Genomic DNA, 22951 nt, shown 5'->3' on the forward strand with positions numbered 1-22951 from the left:
ATGAGTGCAATATATGTCTCAATCTAAGGTAACCCTGAATGAATATAAAACATTGCCCACTAAGAAGATTCTCTGCCCTGCCTCAATATTTTCTCCTAAGTTGAATAGGTACACTTACTGGGGTGGGGGTGAGGGGGAGATGGCAGCCAAAAGTTCTAACTTTACACCCTTCCAGCATTCTGAATTCAGAGGCAAGACATAGTTTTCTTCTCCAGCAGGGGATCCTTGAAAAAAATCTCTGAAGGGCTGAGCTTTCAGCCTTCCCTGATTCAAGGACTGTGGCCAAGGAATAGGGGCTTACTCTGATTGCCCTGCCCAGCAGAGACGGGCAGAGTACTGCAGCTGGGATCCACCAGGACCCTCTGTAGGGTAGATGGGTCCCAAAGGAAAGGATGCTGGGAAGACAGACCACTATGTCTTCTCTCTTGTGAGCCTTCTTTAACCTTCCCTGAAGAGTCCAGTGCTTCTTCCTAGGTGCCCTCATTAACACATTGTATGCGGGAAACATATTTATACATTTTACGTTGACTGGTAGTAGAGCACGTGATAAAAACTATCTGCAAACAATGTGTTAATACCTCTTTCCCAGCACAGGTTACCTGGCTGTGGTTTTTTGGATCACATGATTTTTTATCTAATTGATATAAATTCCTGGAGAGTCAGGATTTTGTTTGTACCAGCTGTCTTCTGCCTGCTCTCCATATTCTCTCTCCACTGTTCTTCACCCTGCTTGCCCATGTTGGACTGTATCACTGAGCCCCTGGGCCAGTTTGGCCAGTGGAGCTCATGGCAGGAGATGAGAGGGAGAGAGAAGAGTGAGGCTGAGATGTTTATCCTTCTGGCTCCTTCCCTGCAGGGCTTCTGTGAACTGGCTTCCTAACTGAAGGTGCCTGACTGTAGGTGACAGATGCTGTCAGAGAGTCTCCTCCACATAGCTTTGGGCTCTGGAAACATCTCCCTTCTCTCGCCCATTCTGACCTTGCTCTGCTGTTCACAGCCCAGTCCCATGCTATCTCTTTAGGTTTCCCTATACCCTGCCCGCACCAGATAAATAGCTCCTTTATTAAACTCTCCTCATATTACCCAATTAGAGCGTGCCACCTGGTTCCTGCCAGGCCCCTGCCTAACAGTGTTCTATTCATCTTTGTTTCCCCAGGATCCAGAACAGTGCCTTTCACACCAAGGGCACTTAATAAATTCAGGAATTAAGGAATGATTGAACATAGGCTGAATAGAGAAGTGTTGAGCCCTGTATGGAAAATAGACCAGAGGAGTAGCTTTCAAATTTTTTTTGGCCAGGATTCATAGTGAGAAACATAGCTCCTATTGCAGTGCAGTAGACACATAGCTCCTAGTGCAGTAGACATGTACGTATTTATATATAACTAAGTGGGAAGTTTTGTGAAGCAGTGCCTTAATATGTGCAATGCACTGCGATGTTGTCAACCTAATTCTGCTCTATTTTGACTTCAAATTCTCATTTTGGTCCACTAAATTGGTTTCATGGCCCACAGACTAGTTGGAATCCATGGCTTGGAGAGTCTGTGGTTCCAAAGGTAGGATTCTAAGGCATACCTAATGAGAATGCAGTAATGTCACAGTGATGATGCATTTAATGGGAGCTGGCATCATTGCCTGGAAAAATCAAATGAAATTGTCATTCTATGTTCACTTTTTATAGAATTCTTATTTGAAGATGGCCTTTCTTAGGTTTAGCCTAATTTGGAGGAGGGATGGATTAGAGCTCCTAAAACACACTGATGGACATGAGCAATTTAAAGCATCATGCTCATAAAAGTCAGTGTTAGGGTCCATAGGCCCAAATGCTCTGGAGTAAGTATGAAGAAGAAAGCTAACCTTGTATGACTGCCCTAAATGTCCCTGGGTCTCTCCTCTCTGTCTCTGCTGCCACAAGGAATGACTTCTTCTCCTCAGCAAAAGGCATGTCTTAGTGCCCTGGTTACACAGAAAGTTTGATCAAGAGGGCCACCTGGGCTTGTCTGTGTCTCCAGGGGCTGATAGTCACTAGGGCCATGGAATCCACCTGTAAGTGATATTGTCTCACTGTTTCAAGCTCAGCCCGTCTGTGGTCCTCTCTACCTCAAAAATTGTATGACTCTATTTTCAAAACTGAGTTTTATGTTCTCTAAAATTAACTCCACCCCCCCACCCCCACTAATTCACCATCTGTTATTCTTCTGGTATCTGAACTGTGAAGCCAAGTTAGAAGGGTAGAAGATGATAATAGTTATTATTTAACTGAGATTCTGAATCAAATCCTCAAACTCCATCTTCAACTGGATGTCAACTCCCTGCAAATATCCTAAGAGAGACAAAGGCAAAAAAAAAAAAAACCCCACAAAAACTTGGCAAGCCTAGGTAGATGGGTATGAGACCAGATAGGGCTCCAAGGTTATTCTTCTAAGAAATTCATATCAAGCTATGATTGTCAAGCACAGGAGAGAGAACAGTGGAGAAAACAGAGTCCCTGTCCTGGGTGAAGCCTATGTTTTGGAATGGGAATCAGGAAAGAAACAAATAAACAAATATTTGAACATCAAGATAGGAGATGGTAGTAAGTACAGAAAGTAAGTCCAGCACAGGTGTATGCCAGGCACAGAATGGGTATACATGTGTGTAGCTGTGCATGTCTGTATGTGCATGCATGTTCACGGGAAAAATTATTAATTGATTAATTTATTTGCTTTTTGTTTAATTGATTTTTTAAAAATTTATTTTTCTCTGTCTGGCATAGCTCAGTGGATTGAGTGCGGGCTGCGAACCAAACCATCGCAGGTTCAATTCCCAGCCAGGGCACATGCCTGAGTTGCAGGCCATGGCCCCCGGCAACTGCACATTGATGTTTTTCTCTCTCTTTTTCCCTTCCTTCCTTCTCTAAAAATCAATAAATAAATCTTTAAAAATTATATTTCTATTATTGTTGACATATTAATTTCAAGTGTATAACACAGTGGTTACAGAGTGATCACCCCATAAGTCTAGTACTTCATGGGAGCATTATTTTAGTTAGTGATGTCAGTGAGGGCTCTTTGAAGAGTAACATTTGAGGGGAGAGCCAAGGGGATGTGAGTGAAGAAAATATCTAGGGAAAAGCATTTGGTGAGAGGAAGAGCATATTCAAAGGCCTTGAGGCCATAAAAGAGATTACTCCCAATCAGGGGCAGAGGCAGATCCAGGGTCTGACTTCTTCCCTTCAGCCCATGCCAAACGTTGACTACCTTTTTGACACATAAACTCATCAAGTTTCAGAATAATTTTTAATTTTGGTAAAATATACATCACATAAAATGTACTGCCTTAACCATGTTTAAGTGTGCAGTTCAGTGGCATTAAGCACTTTCACATTGCTCTGCAACCATCACCACATCTCATCTACAGAACTAGCTCTTCAGCTTACAAAAGTGAAGCTCTGTGCTTGTTAAACAATAACTCCCCATCCCCTCTTCCCAGGCCCTGGCAACCACTGTTGTACTTTCTGTCTCTAGAAATTTGACCATTCTAGGTATATCACATAAGTAAAATCATACAATATTTATCCTTTTTAATGGGCTTATTTCACTTAGCATAATGTCCTCAAGGTTCATCCATGTCACAGCATGTGTCAGAACTCCTTTTCTTTTTAAGGCTGAATAATATTTCATTATACATATAGACCACATTTTGTTCATCCATTCATTTACCAGTGGACCTTGGGTTGCTTCTGTCTCTTGGCTGTTGTGAATAATACTGTCTTGAAATGTGTGTGCAAATATCTCTTTCAGTTCCTGCTTTCAATTTTTGGGGGTATCTACCCAGAAGTGGATCAACAGTTGTAGATCCTTTTCCCATGAAGATGGTTCACTGCTGTTTGTATGTGGCCATCTATTCAGGAGGGCTGTGGCTTTCTGTTTGCAAGTCCCTCCTTCCTCTGGACTGTGAGTTTCCAGGGGACAGGAAGTCTGTGCTTGACATCCCCATACCCCAATGCTGTGGAAGGCACACAGTCTGTCCTCCAGAAGGGTTTATTAATGAAGAAATCTATCCGGGGCTCTTGCTGAGAGGAGGGTGAAGGGTAGGTTGGACCGAGCCCTACCTGGATCCCCTGCATGTATTTTTACATATTAGGCTTCTCTGATTTTGTTTGAAAAGAGAGCACTTCCCCTAAAATAAAAATGGATAAAATCCAACTTCTTGTGGGAGACTTGGAAAGCCACCAAGGGTAATGACCTGCCATGCATCCAGATGCAGTTCATGGCTCTACAAGGCTCCAAATCCAGGCTTCCCCATTCTCTGTTAAGCTCTGCTTACCATGGCCTTTGTATCTGTCCCTTACCTTAAAGGTCAGAGCAGTGCTAAGGACAGGAGAGAGGGCAGCACCCTACCAGCCTGGGCTGGGCCATGGCCTGGGCCCAGGCCCCTGCTGAGTCAGGCAGCCCCACATGTAACCAGCAGAAGGCCTCCCCCAGGCAGAGACTGTGCTTTCCTTTCCCATTGGCTTTAATCAAGGCAGGTGTCTCAGGATGGAGACTCCTCAGGGCAGCCCTGGCTGAGGCAGCCCTGACTGAGACAGCCCAGTTGATGCCCAGATGGCTCAGCCAGGGCAAACTGATCAAGCTCTTCACAATCCGAGGCTCTTTCTTCCTTAGGAGATGGTCGGCTTCCTATTGACCTGCACTAGACTGTGTGAGACAGAGACAGAGAGAGACACGAGGCATGTGGGGTATGTGTGTGTGTGTGTGTGTGTGTGTGTAGGAGAAACCCAGGTGTGGAATGTGAGTGTATGCATGTATGAATATGTGAGAGAGAGGCCCAAAGTGTGGATTGTGTGTCTGTGTATGAGTGTGTGTGTATGTGTTCATGTGTGTGTGACAGGCCCAAGGTGGTGTGGCATGTGAGTGTACGGAGTGTGTGTGTGTGTGTGTGTGTGTGTCTGTGTGTGGTAGAGCAGAAACAGCAAGAGAGAAGAATGTGATGCACAGAAACAGAATCTTCCTCAGAGATTTGGAGTTAAATGATCAGAAAAGCACTTGGAATAGTACCTGGCACTGAGTAAGGGCCATGTGGATGATTTTTATTATTATGAAGGAAGAAAGAGAGTGAGGTAGATTGTGAGAGAGAGAGAGGGAGAGAGAGAGAGAGAGAGAAGGAGGGAAGGAGAGAAGGAGGGGGGCAGAAGTCACTAGTCCTTGAAACCCCACCAATTTACCCAGAAGGTAGAATCTGGGCAGAGCTTCCTTGTCTGCTTATTCTCCCATAAAACTGACTTGCTCACCTTCCTCCTTGTACTTTTAAATTTAAATAACACAGCCTTTATTGTGTAAAGGAAAATAATTTTCTGGATTCCCTGAAGTACTTCCGCACAGTGCATAGAAAATCTGCCTGGCAACAGCCATGGAGCCCAGGGACAGTGATGATGTGGTCTCTGGTGGCCACTTGTCTCCCCCTTATCCCTCCCTGTCCTGCTTTCCCACCAATAATTTGGATTTCATCCCATCTTTGGCAGGAGGGGAACTGCTTCCCAGATGTGTGGGGTTATGGCCGAATCCCGCACAGTCTTGTGGCCCCCTGGGTGGAGATGGGTCCTGGGCCCCTGCAGACCCTGAAAGGCAGCTCCCCTAAGACCAGCGGGAGCTCCATTTCCCTGCTACTTGAAGGCACCCCCTGCTTTTCAATGGCTCTGAAGGGACAAGGTAAATGGGGCCCCACAATGTCCAGGATAATTTACAATCCAGAGCCTCACAGGGAGACTTAAATGCTGTCTTGCTTGTCAATGAGTCTGACAAGAGGCCTTCAGGAGGGTTCCTTCCCAGCAGCCCAGTAGGCTTGGGCAACTGCTGTCCTCATGCCTCCTGCCAGGATGGCTGCACTAACTGCACTTTTTGACCTCTGCACCTAGAGAAAGGCAGATAGCCAGACCAAATGACTTTTTAAATTTGCTCCATTCTTTCTTAGGCTGAGATCTCTGGAGGATCACTGAGAAGCATTCAGGGAGAGGGAAATGGGCCCGGCTTCACAGGAGAGAGAATTTGGAGCCAGCTCCGCCTGGGGAAGGAAGACTGTGTAGCCCAGCAAGGGACTGAGGGACGGACAATGGGGGCCAGCCAATGGGCACAGCCAGTGAGGCTTGAAGAGGAAATGCTATGAATACCCCAAGTCGGGGAAGAGAATAAGCAGTCTTGTTCGATACAGAGCAGCAACTGTTAATACTTAGTGGGAGAGACAGAGAGACAGGCAGACAGAGACACAAAGGCAGAAAGAGGCACCCCTCTCCCCCATCCAGCACTATGCTGTCAGGAGTGGCTTCCTAGGGAAAAGCACAAGCCCTCACTGTGAAGACTCAGACTATTTTAAGGACTGGTCCTCAGGGTCTGCACTGGCCTCCCACTCCTCTTAGCGGCTGGGAGAGGCTGATTTCCTCCCGCCCCATTTGCAACCCTAAGCAGATCCCAAGCTGGGTTGTTACATCAGCTACTTTTTCCCTTCTCAGCCCCTGGGGAGTCAGGCCAGGTTGGAAAATAGCGGGAACCTTCTCCAACACAAATAAACGATGATGGCAGGTAGCAGCCCTGATGAGAAAAATGGGGAGAAACAGTTTATGGGTTTCACTCAGATTGAAAAGGTTGGGAGCCAAGCCCAGCCCATTTCAGGGCTATATGCCAATCTTGGGGAGACCAAGCCAGAAAGATGGAGAGATGGCCCTTGAAATACAGGTTTGGTGACTTCTGACAGTAAATGGCCTTAATTCACAGGGGAGCACTTCTGTTCTTTTGCCATTCTTTGCCTATTTTCAGCATTTGTTGTAAAATAGAAACATCCAGCCAGGATCTCCTTGTGCTGCATAGGCAGAGAACAAATGAAATGTTTTCCTACTGTGTAAAACAGCCCATGTTTTCCCATATGCAGAGCATGGAACAATGTCATGGACCTCTCCTCCCCACCAAACCTTCCCGAAGGGAGAGCAAATGCCAGGTTTGTGGCTGTATGTCTAATACAAGATAACTTTTATGACACTATCATATTGAAAGTCGTGTGTCTGGCAGCCCCCTTGACATCCTCAGGAGGAAAATTAGATTGTGCATTAAGCACCAGTGTGAAAGGGAGGGGCCCCTAGAATGCTGGGTGCTGCTCCATGTGCTGGGAGCTTTTAGGAGCCTGATATCCTAGGATGGGGCCTACGGCACGCTAGCCCACCCTGCTCTCTGCTCTTCCTGAGTTCCAGACATACCTGGTCCACGGAATTGAGGGCCCTTTACTGTATGTGAATCCTGATTACTGACCATCCTGTCAACACCTCGTCTCCAGAAATGTACCTTTATTCTCTCACTGTCTCCCACCATCCCCATCCCAGCTTTATTGAAGTGATAATAGTCTGATGAAAAATGGGGAAAATAAGCCCTTTTTTCATATAGAGATAACATAAGTTTTGAACTGAACGTGTATCTACCATCCCTTCTAGAAGCATTGCCCTATGAGAGGTGTTTCTGAGAGAGCAGATTGAGAATGTTGGCAGGAATTGAGAATCCTGCCAACATGTAACAGGCAGGCCTCTGTAACGTGGCTCAGGTAAACATATCTGGTGATTTCATGTGGATGATAAAGTGAATTGCTAAAATGTCGGAAAGTCCTCTCCCTCCTTGTTTTCTTCTCTTCCTTTCCCTCCTTCCCTCTTTTCTTTTTCCTTCCTTCCTCCCTCCCTCTCCCCCTCCCTCCCTCCCTCCCTCACTTCCTTCCTTCCTTCCTTCCTTCCTTCCTTCCTTCCTTCCTTCCTTCCTTCCTTCCTTCCTTCCTTCCTTTTCCCCACCTCGTCCTCTCCTTCACCCCCTCCATCCCCCAGTTCTCCATGTGTTTTGAATCTCCATCACTAATTGACTGCATGTCCTGTATCCATTCCCTTTGGGGCTAACATAGGAGGTTTGAACATAACATAATTAGAATGAAACTAGCAATCAGTCAGCCTTTTAACAGATACCAATCGTCTTCCATAGCACAGATTAATTTTGAAAGTTGTCTAAACTCTACCTCCAGGTAATATTATAAATACCAGTGAAAACACTGACAACAGCATGCATGTGCACTTTGAATGCTTTCTGTATCAGCCAAGATGGGTTGTGTTAACCCACCTCACTTCCCACTGTAGGCATTCCTGCTGCTGAGAGCATGGTGTTCTGAGCGAGGGCCTTGGTAGGGGTAGGATTTTGAATGTGGAATATTTTTTGTGCAGTCCCCACCTGTCCCAAGTAGCAATTATTATAATATTTTATATGATTGCCAACAGTGATTACATGTATAATTGTATAGATACATAATTATATATGTAATTTGTGTAGCATACATAATATATATAATATATATATATAAAATATATAGTTTTTTCAAGGCAATGCCACATACATATCATATCATTTGCTTCCCACAATAGCCCTGTGAAGTGGGAGGATGGGATTATCTTCAAATATCCAGGTGAGGAAATCAAGGTCCACAGAAAAAGTAAGGAGCAGAAGCCAGGGCAAGAAGCCAGTGGCTTGACATCTGGTCTGGGGCTGTTTCTGGAAGTTCTCTTTGCCTTCCAGAACTCCAGTCTCGTCAAAACTATGTACTCACCAAAGGCTATTACTTGTTAGCTCATTCATGCATTCATTTCATGAATGTTTTTGAGCTCCTGGCCCTGTTCTTCCTCTTGGATGTATAGCAGTAAAAATAAAACACAAGCCAGCTTTTTCAGTCGGTAGGGTCAGCCCTTGTTAGGGGCAGTGCAGTGGCTAAGCACACGGGTGCTGGGGCCAGTCTGCTGGGGTTAAATCCCACTCCCTGTCTACCAGCAGTGTGACCTTTAGGGAAGTTTTTTGAACCTTCTGTGACTCAGTTTCCTCATTGGTAGGACAGGGATTATTATAGTTCCCACCTGAGGGGCATTTTGTGAAGATTAAACAGGTCAATACTCTTAGGTACCTGAATAGTGCTTGGTACATAGTAAGCAAGTGAGTATAACCTTCCTTTTGTGGAGACTAAAAAACAAGTGTGTGCTGTTATAAAATGCTTAAGAATGCCTTGCTGCAACTTTTGGGTCTTATTTCTTTCTGGTCTCTTCTTAGCAGTAACCACCTCCAACACCTGTACCCTACATCCATCGTGCTCCCACCAGGAAGAAATGAATAACAATCTCATGGCCAATTTTAAAAATATTCATCTGGGCTTCTCTTCTAAAGCGCTATGCACCTCTGCTCAGATCTCATTGGAGCCCTAATGTAATATTTAAATTTTGTATCTGTCAAAGTAAGATAAAACATAAGTATTTGTGTATAGGTTTGTGTGCTGGGGACTTTCAAGATGTCAGCGATATAGTCTATGCCTCTGTTTTGATAAATGACATTTGAACATTCAAGGCCAAAACTCTCTAGTAGAGAACTTGACTCCCTGCTCTTCCCCCACCACTGTTAAACTTCACTTTGTCTTTTAGGTCTCTCACCGAGATCCTACTCACACACTGAGGCACTTGATATCCTTTGTTCTGCCTTGGCAGAGCTGTGAGGAAATCTGTTGGGGTGAATACAATGACCTGTATCACCTTTATTACTTAAATTCTAAATTTCTTCTTAGGAGATTCTGCCTTTTGCCATGAATAAGGCATTAGTACAGTGTTTTAGAGATGAGAGCTTGTGCATAAATCCATGACTAGTTTGCCATATGTCCTCATTTGCCCAGGACAGTCACAGTTTTGTGTGGTGTCCTGGTATAATTATTAATAGAATTGTCAACAGTACCTACTTGCATGGGGAGAAGCATCCTGGCTTGCATGATAAATCACACAGCCACCTACCCATGGCCCACAGCAAGCTTTCTCTGAGACACTGCCTGTGAGCTTGGCACAGATGGGCTCTAAAGGCCTAAGAAGCACAATGAGATTTAGACCCTAAGAAAAGGTTATGGTTAGAAAATTGACCACAACTCAAAATTAAATGTTATAATCACACAGCATGCTAAAAATAATATTGTGGCAGAAACAGAGTTCATGAAACACACATGTGCACTCTGACATTGCCCAGTTTCCCTTGCAGATAAATTGGGGCCATGTGACTAGTTTTGACTGATAAAGTGAGTGGAAGTGAGGGGTCACTTCCGGGCCAAGACAGTGGAGAGCTGCTGTTGTTTTGCATCTCTCGCTCTCTATTCTGTGGTGACTTTGTATTGTGATGACAGCATAACCTGGATACTGAGACACCCCTGGAGGGAAGCCCTTGCCAACCTGCCTCTGACTTGTGTGAGAGAAGGAAATGTTGGTTGTGTTAAGTGGCTGAGCTTTTGGGGGGATTGTTACTATGGCACAGCAGTATCCTGACTCACAATGAAATGAGAACTATTACAGCCTTATCTACACAAAGGATTATACACAATGGCCTACATGGTCTCTTTTAGGTTGTAAGAATATAGGGGACCTTCTTGGCTTTACCCAGTTCACGCTGTTTAAAATCCCACCCACCCTCCCAGTTACCATTACATTATCTTGCTTTTTTCCCCCATAGTGGTCACTGACACATTTACCATATTTTTTGGACTATAAGACGCACCCCCCATTTGGGAGGGAAATGGGGGTGTATCTTATAGTCCGAATGTAGCTTTACATTTACATTGGTGAAATTTTATGTTATTAAATATTTTACCACATATTTTGCTTCAAAATTTTTTTTCCTATTTTCCTCCTCTAAAACCTAGGTGCAGCTTATGGTCTGAAAAATATGGGTATATGTTATGTATCCCCCACTAGAATGTACATTCCATGAAGGGAAGGGACTTAATGCCTTAAAACAGGGCCTGGCACATAGTAAGTATTTAGTGTAGTTTTATAAAGTGAATTGTGGGAGGAAAATTCTGTATATAACTATCATCTCTGAGATTCAAGAAGGTAATAGAAAAAAGGCCCTCCTACCTTTATTAAATGCTTAGAATGAAGCAATGAAGGGGTAGAGACAGAAGTCAAATGCATAGACTCTCTTCAATGGGTTTTCAATCTATTTGGTAGACAAAATATAGAGGTGTGAAACAAGTAGGGAGCAAAACTCTAACTGCAAAATAGTTAACTAAGTGTGAGAGATGAAGGGGAGAGGCCCGTACAGACAGCTAACCATGAGCAGTTCTCTGGACCAGACAGGTTTGGCACAAAACCTAGAGCAGTGGTTCTCAAACTTGTGTTTGCAAGGGGATCACCTGGTGAGCTCTCAAAGCTCCACTGCTGGGCCCCACCCCCAGTTTCTGATTCAGTGGGTCTGGGCTAAAGCCTGAGGATTTCCATCTCTAACAACTTCCTAGGTGATGCTGATGAAGCTCAAAGAAAGGGGAACCACAATTTGAGAACTGTGCTCCAGAGCTGAGGTTGATAAACCACAGTCCAACAAGACCCACTTACTTTTTTAAATAAAGTTTTATTGCAACGTAGTACATCCATTCCTTTATGTATCATCTATGGCTGCTTTCAAGCAACAACAGTGTAGTTGAGTAGTCTTGAGACCGTCTGGACCACACAGCCTAAAATACTATCTGATTCTCTACTGAAAAAGTTTGCTGACTCCTGGGAGGAAGTCAGACCCATGGCTGGCAGATGGAGCCACAGAACTTGAGAATGTTCAAAGAGAGGGTCCTGTGACTGAAACCTATCACAATTTGTAGCTGATGCCTGATGATGACTTGTGAACACTAAAGGATATCATCCAAATGACATTTTGCCTCCCAAGCTCTGGGGACCAAGTGTGGAATAACTGGAGGAATAATATATTAAAATATTCTTGTATCTGGCTAGGATGAGAAACGTCTTATAGTAAAGTGCATGTTTCCTTCCCTTCTGAACCAGCGAACACATTCACCCATTGCTGGCCTTCCTAGAAACAGTGTTTGATCTGTCAGAATGCCTTGCAGGGTGGGGACCTGCAAAAAGCCCTCAGCCTTCTCACCACACACCTGTCTTCCCTCCTAGAGAGCTCTGAGAGTTAAGTATTAAGTGCGTTGGTCTGTGGTCTATTTGTGACAACAAATACATACAGTAAAATAAGACATCATGTCTCATTGTCACCAAGCTCTGTGGAGCACCCCAAATGCTTACACTTTCATAAGGAGACACTCTTTGGATCAGAGCTGATGCAGTGTTAAGTTTGGGTATTACCTCTGGGTTCCTGGTTTGGTTTAATTAAAATGTCTGCGGATGCATTTGTTTTCGAATATTAATTGGTGGACAGGTAGCATCAAAATCATCTGGATGAATGTTTTTTTAAAAAATACATGTGCCCATTTTTCACAAAGAGTTTGATTTTCAGCAGATTCCTGCTTTTAACTAGCCTCCCGCCATCCCTACCCCGAGTGTTCGTGATGCACAGCACACCGATGCCGACAACGGGATCTGCTGTTTGTTTTACATGGTTTCAAAGACTTAAGGTGGTGCTAGTGGTCTCTCTGAAGGATCTGCCAATGTCCCTGAACCCCCCAGAGAAGTTGCTTATGTGCCACTGGAGGAACTGATTGGCTGTGACTGAGATGTGGCATCAGATTCTCATCAGGATTTGAAGTGGGACTCACTTTTCTTACCCGATGAGTACTACTTCTCTGTCTCCTACTAAGGGCTTGGTTTTCCTCTGCCTCGTATTTTTCAAACTATGGGTTATTTAGTCATTTGAGGAGGGTGCAACCAGCATTAAAAAAACAGAGTAGGAAAACAAATCAGTGTGCATGCCATGTGTTAAGGATTAAGTGTTGTTCTGTAAAACTTGTTTTGGTGGGTGTGCTGTGCATTAGGTTGCTGTATAAATCTTACTATGTGTCATGCCAAATGATATTCATAAGTCTTCACTGTACAACATAAACCAACCATACCCTAATTTACTTAGGGCAATTCCTGTCTCTGCTTGCAGAGGACTGATAGAGGAAGTTACCAGGAAGGGCAGACTGTCCTGTGCCAGTATTTCAGGGAGACCACCTGGAAACTAATAGAAAACCAATTTGTGGATGATCCCATAGCCTGGGGATATAAATCACTCAGCCCACCGTACCTGTCACCTGGGGCTAGCTGAAGTCACCTGGCCAAATTTCAGTCTCCCTTTCCTTGAAATGGGGTAATAATCATCCTACTATTCCAGCTTGGAAAAGACCAAATAGGGGGAGGAGAGAAGATTCTATCCAATAAAGGATGAATCACAAAGCTCGGGCCTTTCCTGAGGGTGTGGTAGGTGTCCTTATATTGGCATTAGGGGGAGGAAGAGGAAGGCCCACAGGCAGATCAAGTCTAGGGAACATGGGAGTCAGAGAGGACATATATGGGAGCACAGACCAGGTAAAACCTGTGTCAAGGGGCCTTTCTTCTTCCAACCTCTTGGCAGGCAGCAGTGGGGTCTGATTGTTCGAGGTACACTGGTCTCATTCGGTGGCCTAGAACAGGATAGCCAGACAAAGCCAACATAATGAGGGGACCAGTTCATAAGCATGACTTATATGCAGCCCTCAAGTGGTGGAAAATGTTTTTTGCTGCCTTGGGAAGAGCAGAGGGTGTGGGAGCAGTGGGGAACACAGTGGGGAGAATAGTGGGGGTAGGGGTGTCACTGGGGCTGCTAATTTTGGACCAGCCCTGGTACCCTCTTTTCTCAAAGGTAAAGAAAAAGGCAGAAGGGGAACTTGGAAGATGGAAGAAAAGAAAGCCTTAAAGAATATCACTAAAGGGTCTGGGGTAAAAGACTGGAGTAGATCAAAAATAAGTAAATTAAAAAACTAAAAATAAAATAACAATTTCACCTTCTATTTTGAAGTGTGCCCCTTACAACAAAGCCTCTTAAGTTGTTGAGAGAGGTCATAGCCACTTCTATTTTTAAGGCTCTCAGAATATTATAGGATAAAACATGCTAAGAATGCAAAGATGGAATTAAAAAACCTAACAAAGACCTATTAAATGTGTGAGGTGAGTATCTTTAATCCTGTCAGAGATCTCTGCAACTGTCTTTGGCTCCCTTAGGTGACATCAGTAGTCTCATTGAAAATCCTGCTCCTGTGCCTGCAAGAATACTCTTTGCTTGAGAACAAGCTTTGGTTGCCTTCACTGCTTGGAACTGGGACCAGACCTCTAGCTGAGCTTTCTCAAGATTGTGATCCTCAAGAGTCAGGGTACAGAAGCCTTACCCAGGCTTGTAGCAAACATTTATTCTTAGCCCCACCTGCAGCAATTAGGAGTTGGCAGGCTTGAGGTAGAACCCAAGAACCTGCAGTTTGAGATGCTTCTTCCCTACGCCCAATGTGCTGAGATGCTGATGTAGGCAGACCACACCTGGAGGGGCTGTGGGGAAGACTAGCCAGGCAGAGGCAGTCTCACCCACCAGCCCTGGGCCTCACCCACTGTCCTCCCAGCTGACAACCCAGAGAGAAGCATACTCCTGCCTGTGCCATGCTCTGTATCAAGGCAGGGCTGGGCCCCAGGTTGGAGAGTTTTCACAAAGAGGCCTCCGACATCTGCTTCCTGGCAAACTCTGAGGCAGGCCACAGGGAGAGTGGTAAATTGGGACCTTAACACACATTGTAGGTGCTTTTTCTGGACTGAAGAAAAAGAACAACAACAAGAAAAAAGAGAGAGAGAGAGAATGAGAGAGAGAATTGTCAAATGTGTGGAAAACACAAGATCATTAGAGCCATCGGGGGCTTCCTTTCAGGCAAAGACCTTGAGGTTAACCAGCACCCTGCTGGGTAAAGCCATATCTAGATATGGCTCCAGGCCACAGATTCCCTGATTGCATCATCAAGTTCCCCACCTCTGGCTCCTAACCCTCCTGGAACTACTCTGACATCTTCTTTACTTCAGTTTTCTCACTGTAATCCACACATGATATAAGGTTGAACAAACACATTTATTTGTAAAACCAGTTCCCAGTGGAGGAGAGATTGTATCCACAGATTGCAAAGTGGTGATCATTCAGAGGGCCACATGCATACATTCCTGAAACCAAAGGAAAAACCAAGTAGAGCACTTTGCAGACACTGGGGAGCTACCATCCTGCCAACAGAAAAGCAAAATGTCTTTTCCGCTCCAGAACACGGATGTACCAAGATGTCCTGTGAAAAGGCAATTTGGTCTGACATCCACGATGAAGTGATCAGGGAACAATTGCAGGAGCCTTTTGTTTTTTCTACTCTGTGTGGCCTGTTTGCTTCCCACAGATACCCGGCTAAGAGCTTAAGTGGTCCTCCACCCTCCAGCAGGAGGGGCAGTGTCAAATCCGGGCCTTCTCACATGCCCATCCTTATGCTCTGAATGATCTGAAAGATAGCTGAAAGAGGAAAACAAAACAGCTCAGACACCAGACAGCGCACAGCTGGAAACCCAACCCCACGGGAGCCCTGCTTCAGCTGACCTTGGGCCCTTGACACATTAGCACACAACTGATTAGATATTTCCTAACATGGAGTTAAGTTAACAAAAGGTCAGTGAACTTCTCTAAAAAGGCGGCCTTGCTGTGTCTGCTGATGGATGCCTCAGAGATTTATAGATAACTCCTGCTAAGTCCACCAGGAGTAAAGGCCAGAAGTCCTCAGGGGCTGAGAGATTTGGTGCCCTTTCCTACAACATTCTGCTCCTGCTGGGGACATGGCTTTTGCACAGGCACTGGGCTCCTTTAACAGGGCAGCGAGGCTGCCTTTTCAACATGGCTATGCCCTGGAAAACAAGCAGTCCCAGAGCTGGGCAGAGGGTGGGTACTCATAGGGCAGATGCATGAAGCTGAGCCCCTGGCTGCCCCAGCCCAGATGCAAGGGTCTCTTCTGGCTCCTAAATTTTCTGAAATGTGCCATCTCCCTTGGGAGCAGTGCTGACTTAGTCAGGGCCCAGTCTTCACCATACCACCTCCTTCCCTGACACTGAGGGGTGGGCGGCCTGTAGGCCCCACAGAGAATTTCTGGGATCTGCACTTATTTCTGCCAGAGCTGTTTGCATAGCTCCCAAAATGGTTCTAGCTATTGGGTTTAAATGTGTCCCAGGAGAAGAAGGCCCTGATTGCTTTTGTAAGCCCTCCCCAGTGGGCAATACTGGTCAGTCTGGATGAAAACAATGATAGTAGCAACTACCATACAGTGAGGTGATTTTTATTTTTGAGGGGAGGCTAAGTATCATCTCATTTAATGTGTAAAAACAATAAACACTGAGTGCCCTGGGGTCTTGCCCCTTGTCACCTTCATAAAGTCATCCTAGAATATACCCAGGAGCACAGCTTCTGAAGTGACAGCAGTAAAACAGTTTATCTGGAACCCTCCGGGAAGAAAGGCATTCAACATTTTGTCACCTAAGTTAGTGAGTGCATGCTATCTGCCAGGCACTGTGCTTGGGGATCTGCAGGCAAATAATGCTGAGGCCCCATAATCTCAAGGCAGTGAGATCTGAAGGCTAGGTCAAACACTAATGCATTTTTTTTCTTAAAAATATAAAAAATAAAGAACCCTGGACAAATCATCACTACTTTCCTAAATTGGATACATGATATAAACCAAACATGATTTAATGTTAACTTCTCATGAATGCTCAGTGTGACCATAATGTAAAGCAGTAGTCAATCAGACTCCACTGTAATACTCTGTGGAGATGCACAGAATAGCTCTGGTTGGCTGTACTTCTGGGTCCTCATTTCTGCTTCTTATTGTTGTTGTTGTTGTTTTTCATCTCATTATTAGTATCTCTGATGTTACTACACTAATCTGCAGTGGGCTTTCTTCTATTATGTCACTGTGGACTAGCTGAAATCAAAGATTGTTAGAATTATGTGTAAAATTAGAGCAAACCTGTTCTGTGTGACCATGGGAGGGGCTCTTCTCTAGATCCATCAAATGAGTTGATTCACCAACTTGACATTTAATTCTGGTTGCACTAGAGGTTTTCTTGGCCTAGTCTGGGTTTGCGGAGAGTCTTGATAGAGGAAGTTGCTAGATGCATGAGAAAGTACCTTAACACAACTCATAGCTATATGAGCTATGAAACATCTAGCTCATAGAAATAGCTGATGTTTCTGTCCTCCCCTCCCAAAACTGACAGGAATAAAAATTAAATGAACTTTTGGTATTCAGGCTCAAGAGAAATGCTGGGAGGAAGTTGTACAGTCAGCATTAGGGACAACAATATTTATATCTACCATGCCTCAGGCTTTGTTTTTGGGATCAGGAAAACGTCCCTAGTCTTGACAAAGTTACTATAGAGTGAAATGTCAGGGCCAGGTGAAACTGGGCTTGAAGTCCAGTTTTTCACTGGACAGATCATTTAATCTCATTGAGCCTGTTTCCTCTTCTGTACAATGAGGACCATGGTGCTTGCAGGATTCTTCCAGGAATAGATGATATGACACATGGGGTCTGTCCAGAAGGTATCCAACCATGTGATATGAAAAATAGAGACATTTATTGAAGAAGACACAAGAAACATTGAACATAGGACAATGACGCCTCAGTCCCCTTCAAGGTAGGCACCTTGGGACCTCATGCAGTTCTCCCAATCACCATCAGCTGCCCCATTGTATTTTCCTGAATCTCACTGATGGTCTGAAATATGTTCTCTTTCAAAGGTGATTTTAGTTTTCAGGTTTTGGGAAAATCAGGAGTTTCGGGGTGTCAAATTTGGGCTGTAGGGGGGTTGAGTTACCTGAGTGATTTGATGTTTCACCAAAAAACTCTGCACAAGACATGATGTATGGAGCAGGTGCATTGTCCTGATGAAGATGCCAATCACCAGTTGCCCATAGTTGTGGCCTTCTGAATCATCCAAATAGCTTCCACAGGGGAATGTTCAAGCTTAACGCAAAATTTGGTTCAGATTCATTGCTCTACTTGCTCAGTCATTTTGAATGCAATGGCCACACAACACAAATGCTCACTCAACAGCATCTACTTCCCCCACTGACCAATACAGTGAAGTCGTCATTATTCACACATGCACATTCCAGTCCACTCTGCTTGGCTGCCAGGTTACATCAATGTTAGGCAAACAGTTGTTCTTCTTATATTAACAATGGCTGGACTTTTTCTGGACAGACTTTGTATATGAAGCCTCCTTGTACATCCAGGATTTGATGATTGGGAGTTAGTGCTATTATTCCTACTATTACTATTACTTCAGCAATGACTGCCGCTTCTCCACATATGAACATGAAGACCAGAGGTCCACAGTGACCTGACACTCCCCAGAGGTGGGAACTTGGGAAAATTACTGAACAGTTTTAAGCCCTGACATCCTTTAAAAATTATTTTATTGTTAAATTACAGTTGTCTGCATTTACCCCCCACCCCCACCACTCCCCTTGGCCCCAGTCATCAGTCCTGATTTCTGTATTTGAAAAATCTATAGATTGTACATACCTCAAAGGATTGCAAGGAATCAGTATAATGATATAAGTGAAACATGTACTTATAAAAGATGCTCAAAAATGTTCTCTCTCCCTTAATTTTATCTTCAGATAAGAAATCACTTCAGCAGGATATAGATCAACAAATAGAAAACAATCTGTGCCTTTAGTCCATCTTACTCCATTAGATTAACTCAAGACTTTAAAAGTGCTAGGTAGTGATAAAACCACTCAATTCTTCTTAAGGAACTGCAACAAATTTCTCTAAAGAATCTTGTACAAAATTTGCTTGTCTCAGATTAGTAGAAACAAATATTCAAACAACCTATCTCTTTCTGAGTCTGCTTTAAAAATTAAAGATTATTCCTAACCTTAACTGAGTCCATGTAAAAATCTAATGGTCCTTAACATGTTTATATGTGACCTTTTAAAATTGAACCCTCTTGGTTAAATTATTTTGAATATTCTATTTTAAGTTTACCATTTGCCTCCACATCTAAGCTAATGGAGAGATGGTTGTGTTTATTATTCCTTCTTCAGTTGTGTCAATGTGTTTAAGAAGCCTTCAACACCCTATACCAATTATATTAATTGTGATTCTGTGTGCCTGCCAATAAGGACCCACAAAGTAACCCCAGCCTTCCAAATGCTGACTTTCTGAGGCAGTGAACAGGAAGGGGGCCAATATTGCTTTCAAAGTGGGAAAGGAAGTGGGGAGTCTAGACCCTGACAAGTTAATAACTTAACAGTGGGTGAACAAAACTGAGAAAATAGCTGAGCAGGCCGTAGGAAAGGGGCTGTGGGAAGACAGGACAGCAGGGAGGAGAGATGCCAAGAAAGGGAGGCACAGCAGGCATTCCAGGTCAGGAGCTTTGGCCTTGGGTGGGTCGTGGAGGTACAGAGAAATTCAGGCTAGAGCAGAATCTAGCCTCTCACTTTCCCACCTATGTTTAGGATCCTGTCCTCAGTAACCTGTGAAGGTCACCTCTTTCTTTTGTTCACCATCACCTTTCAATGAAATCCTTAGGCTTTAATATGCAAGAATCACTCACATTCAAAAATCAAACAATCTATAAAAATCCTCCTGATTCCACATTCCTTCCCTGGTCACCTTTGCCAAGTACTCCCTCCTTGAAACTCTTTCTTCCCTTGGCCTCTGTAATATTGTCTTCTAGTTTCTCATTTCCTCATTCTCTTTGGCTCTATACACTAAAGGTGTTTTATGGGTTCATCCCAACTCCACCTGACCAGTAAACAAGAATGGTATAGTTTCTCAATAAGCATTCTGGCTTTCTCCTCTTCATCACATTCTTTCTCTCTGGATGACTTCATCTTGGCCCACAATTTCAGTTGCCACTTAGCTTTTGAGGACTCACTCACCCATGTTTATTGCCAGCCCAGATGGGTCTCCTCCAAGCTCTAGAGCCACACCTTCAACCATCTTAGGTAGCTCAAAGGCACATCACACTCAACGGGACCTTCTCATGGTCTGTTCCCACTATCAAACGGGGCATCACTATCCTCCATCTTGCATATAAAACAAAACACTAGTCATCCTTCACACCTCTAATTGATAACTGAGATTTATGAATATTACCTAAGAATCTTGTGATTAGGCCCCTTCTCTCTGTTCCCCTCAGAAACCTGCCTCGTCCAAAGGACCATCATCTTCCTTCAGGTGCCTGTGGTGACCTCCAAAGCTGCTCTACTCTTACAACTCTTCAATCTTTTCAGATAGATTTATTCTTTAAGTAAAAACAGGTAAGATTGTGTCATCCCTGTGTTTAATGCACATCCAAAGCTTCCTTTTGCCCAATCCTTGATGAGGCCTCCATGACCTGTTTATCCTGGATCTTGTCATCTCGTCCAGGATCATCTTTTATCACTCTTCTCCTGTCTTGGGTAATCCCTCCTGTTCTTGAAAGCTCTCTGCTCTTACTACAGGGCTTTTACACATGCTTTTTGTTTTCTGTGCAAAATACTTTTCCCAGCCCACCCTATTCCTTCACAATTCAAAAGTTGTATCTTCAGAGAAGCCTTATTTGACCATCTGGAGCAAGGGTTTTCAAACTTGAGTGTGTACCAATCACCTGAGGACATATGAAAACAGATATGCTAGACCCCACCCCCAGAGTGTCTAATCCAATGGGTCTGGGGGTGGGGGCAATGAGAATGTGTATTTCTAACTAGTTCCCAGGTGATGCTAAGGCTGCTGGTCTGGGAACCACACTTTGGGAACCACTTACCCAGTGTATACCACCCTTTTGTATTATATGCTTTCACAGCCCTATATGCCTCTCCTCACACACTTTCATGTCTGAAGTTTTACATGTTTTAGCATAATTACTTGATTAGCTCACCTTGCTTCCCTACCAGACTGTAAGCTAAAGGAGAGCAGGGACCTTGGACGATTTTGCTCATGACCTTTCCCCTAGGCCTAGGTCAGCTCTGGGTACATAGTAAATATTTACTGAAGGAATGAAGGGTGAATAACTACCAAAGTTATAGAGGAAAATACATATTAAAAACATCAAATGCTTAATTTGCAAGCCAAGAGTCAGCATCAAGTAGATACCCTTAGATTTAAATGTCCCAAGAGCTCAGTCCCTGGAGGGAAAGCTATGTCATGACAGACCAACAACTCTTTAAGGCCTGGGACTGTGTCATACTAACTCACTCTTACCCTGGGGACTGACCTACCCCAGTTAACTAGGACTGCCAGAAGGGCACAGGAATCATCAGAAAGCTGTACAATAGGAAGGGCTGCCAGAAAGCTGTCCTGTCAGAAAGTAAAAAGCTTCAGAAAGCCACTTTAATTGGAAATAAATACTTGATAGGAGAGATCCAGGAGGGTCCTGAGAAATTGAGACAGACCAAAGGAATATCCTTAGGAGGATAATACAACTCTAGAAATTACACAACTTGATCATTTTTTTTCATTTAAAAAAATGAAAGAAGAGCTGGTAAGAAAATTATGAACCCTGTGAGGTACAAGTAGAAATGTTAGGAGATGAGACATTGCAAAGATGGATCATTATGCTCTCTGAAAGAATCAGTACAGAGAAAATGAAAAGCAAGGTGCCATTTTCTGGTAAGGTTTCCTGGTGGCTTCTCCAGAGATGGCGAAGAGGGAAAAGAGAGAGATGCTAGGGACAGGTAAAGGCAGGAATAACTGTTAAAAAATGGGATATTATTATCAAAGAAGGTGATGCAGACAGCAGAAACACTCTTCTGAGAAGGAGACTACGCACAAACCCAAATGCTCCGTGGGCACAGGGAAGATGGTGGTATATGACAAGGGAGGTCACAAGTCACCTTGTGGGAGCCAGTGGCTGATGAGCGCATCTCCAGATTGTCCACATTAGATCTCTAGGCTGGAGTTCCGGAGTAGACGTGCATCTTTGTCTTTTCTTGGTGGTGAAACAGAAGGGCTTCTCTAGGGCTGCTCTGTTCCTCAAACATCAGGGGATGGCTCCCTCTGCATGTCACAATTCTAGGAAAGTGCTGGTGGTCTTCAGCAAAGGCCAGTGTCTGTGTGGTTGACCTGTAAACATGGTGAATTTGAATCTGTCCCGGAGCACATGTCCAGGAAAAAGTAAGGTGATGGGTGCCCGGTGGCCCAGTCAAAAAGCAGCCTTGACTTGGAGCAGATTCAGGATGGCTGCCCATCTGGTATCTCTGGACAATGAGCTTTTTCTGGCAGGGAAAGTCGGAGATGTCTTAACAGAAATTCTTTTCAAGACACAGTCATATGCTAAAGGCTGAAAGTTGGTAGAGACCAGGGGACAGTATTTGCAGGAAAATGTAAGAGAGAGGGAACACAGGGTAACAGAAAGTAGCTGGGTTTGGAGTTCAGGTTTGGGTACTAGTTTTCTCATTTCTTAGCATGGGATGCTGGCTGATTTCTTCTCTGAGCCTCAGTTTTGTGTGAGTAGAAGGAAAATGTATTTGTAGGGCCTGGCATGAAGAAATGGCAGCCAAAGTAGCTGTGTGGACAGACCTGCATGGTCTAGTTTATAAAGAGTTCTTTCTAGAAATAGAGAAGAGTCTCCAACCACTCCTGCAGAAGTGATGCCACTGACCTCTGGCTGACACACCCTGCCCTCTACTTGTCCAGGTATGGCTGGAGTTCATGCAGCTGCCTCGGTATTAAAGAGCTATGCCCCTCCACTCCAGGTGTTCTCATTGTCATCAAGCAACGCCACCGAAAGGTCGCAATGTTATCTTTCTTTCCTTTTAAGCATTCAGAATCTTGGTCAGAACCTTGCCAAGGAAGTTAATAGCTAGGGAGATGGTATGGTGAAGGACCATCAACATAATGACAGTAACAACAAATATTTCAATACCATTAACATGACCCCACTAAACATTCATTAACCCTTAGGACTAATTTTCATGAGGATCCTAGGAGTCAGAAACCAGTACTAACCCTTTTAAGAATGGGAGAACTGAGGGTTAAAGTGGGCATGAGTAACTTGGACAAGGCCACACAGCTAGCGGGTGGCAAAGCTGGGTTTCAAACCCGGGGAGGCTGGCCCTGGAGCTGGCACACATGTGGGTTAGTCTTTTTCCTCCTCCACATTATCCTTAACAAAAACACTGAGTCCTAGGAA

General features: G+C 44.2%; 1 protein-coding gene across 6 annotated transcripts in view; it reads right to left on the minus strand.

Annotated features, from left to right (window-relative positions):
- Positions 1-22951, minus strand: part of SERP2 (stress associated endoplasmic reticulum protein family member 2) — a 52848-nt gene that overhangs the window by 16658 nt on the left and 13239 nt on the right. The window contains exons 3-4 of one of the 6 annotated variants that reach the window (XR_006785707.1): positions 21654-21882; positions 15233-15287 (exon numbers count right to left, since the gene is read on the minus strand). The exons of 2 other annotated variants lie outside the window; for them this stretch is intronic. Coding sequence is in view for 3 of the 4 variants with exons in the window: in XM_045839086.1 (XP_045695042.1) it covers positions 21824-21882 (59 nt within the window). In the remaining variant the exon portion in view is untranslated. Of the gene's footprint in view, positions 1-14900; positions 15288-17732; positions 17788-21341; positions 21883-22951 lie in introns of those variants that run through there. 3 more of the 6 variants (XM_045839089.1, XM_045839090.1, XM_045839086.1) reach the window with 3 other exon arrangements.

The sequence above is a fragment of the Phyllostomus hastatus genome, unplaced genomic scaffold (assembly GCF_019186645.2).
Source record: "Phyllostomus hastatus isolate PE091 unplaced genomic scaffold, TTU_PhHast_1.1 phas_contig_29, whole genome shotgun sequence".
In the NCBI taxonomy this organism is placed as follows: Eukaryota; Metazoa; Chordata; class Mammalia; order Chiroptera; family Phyllostomidae; genus Phyllostomus; species Phyllostomus hastatus.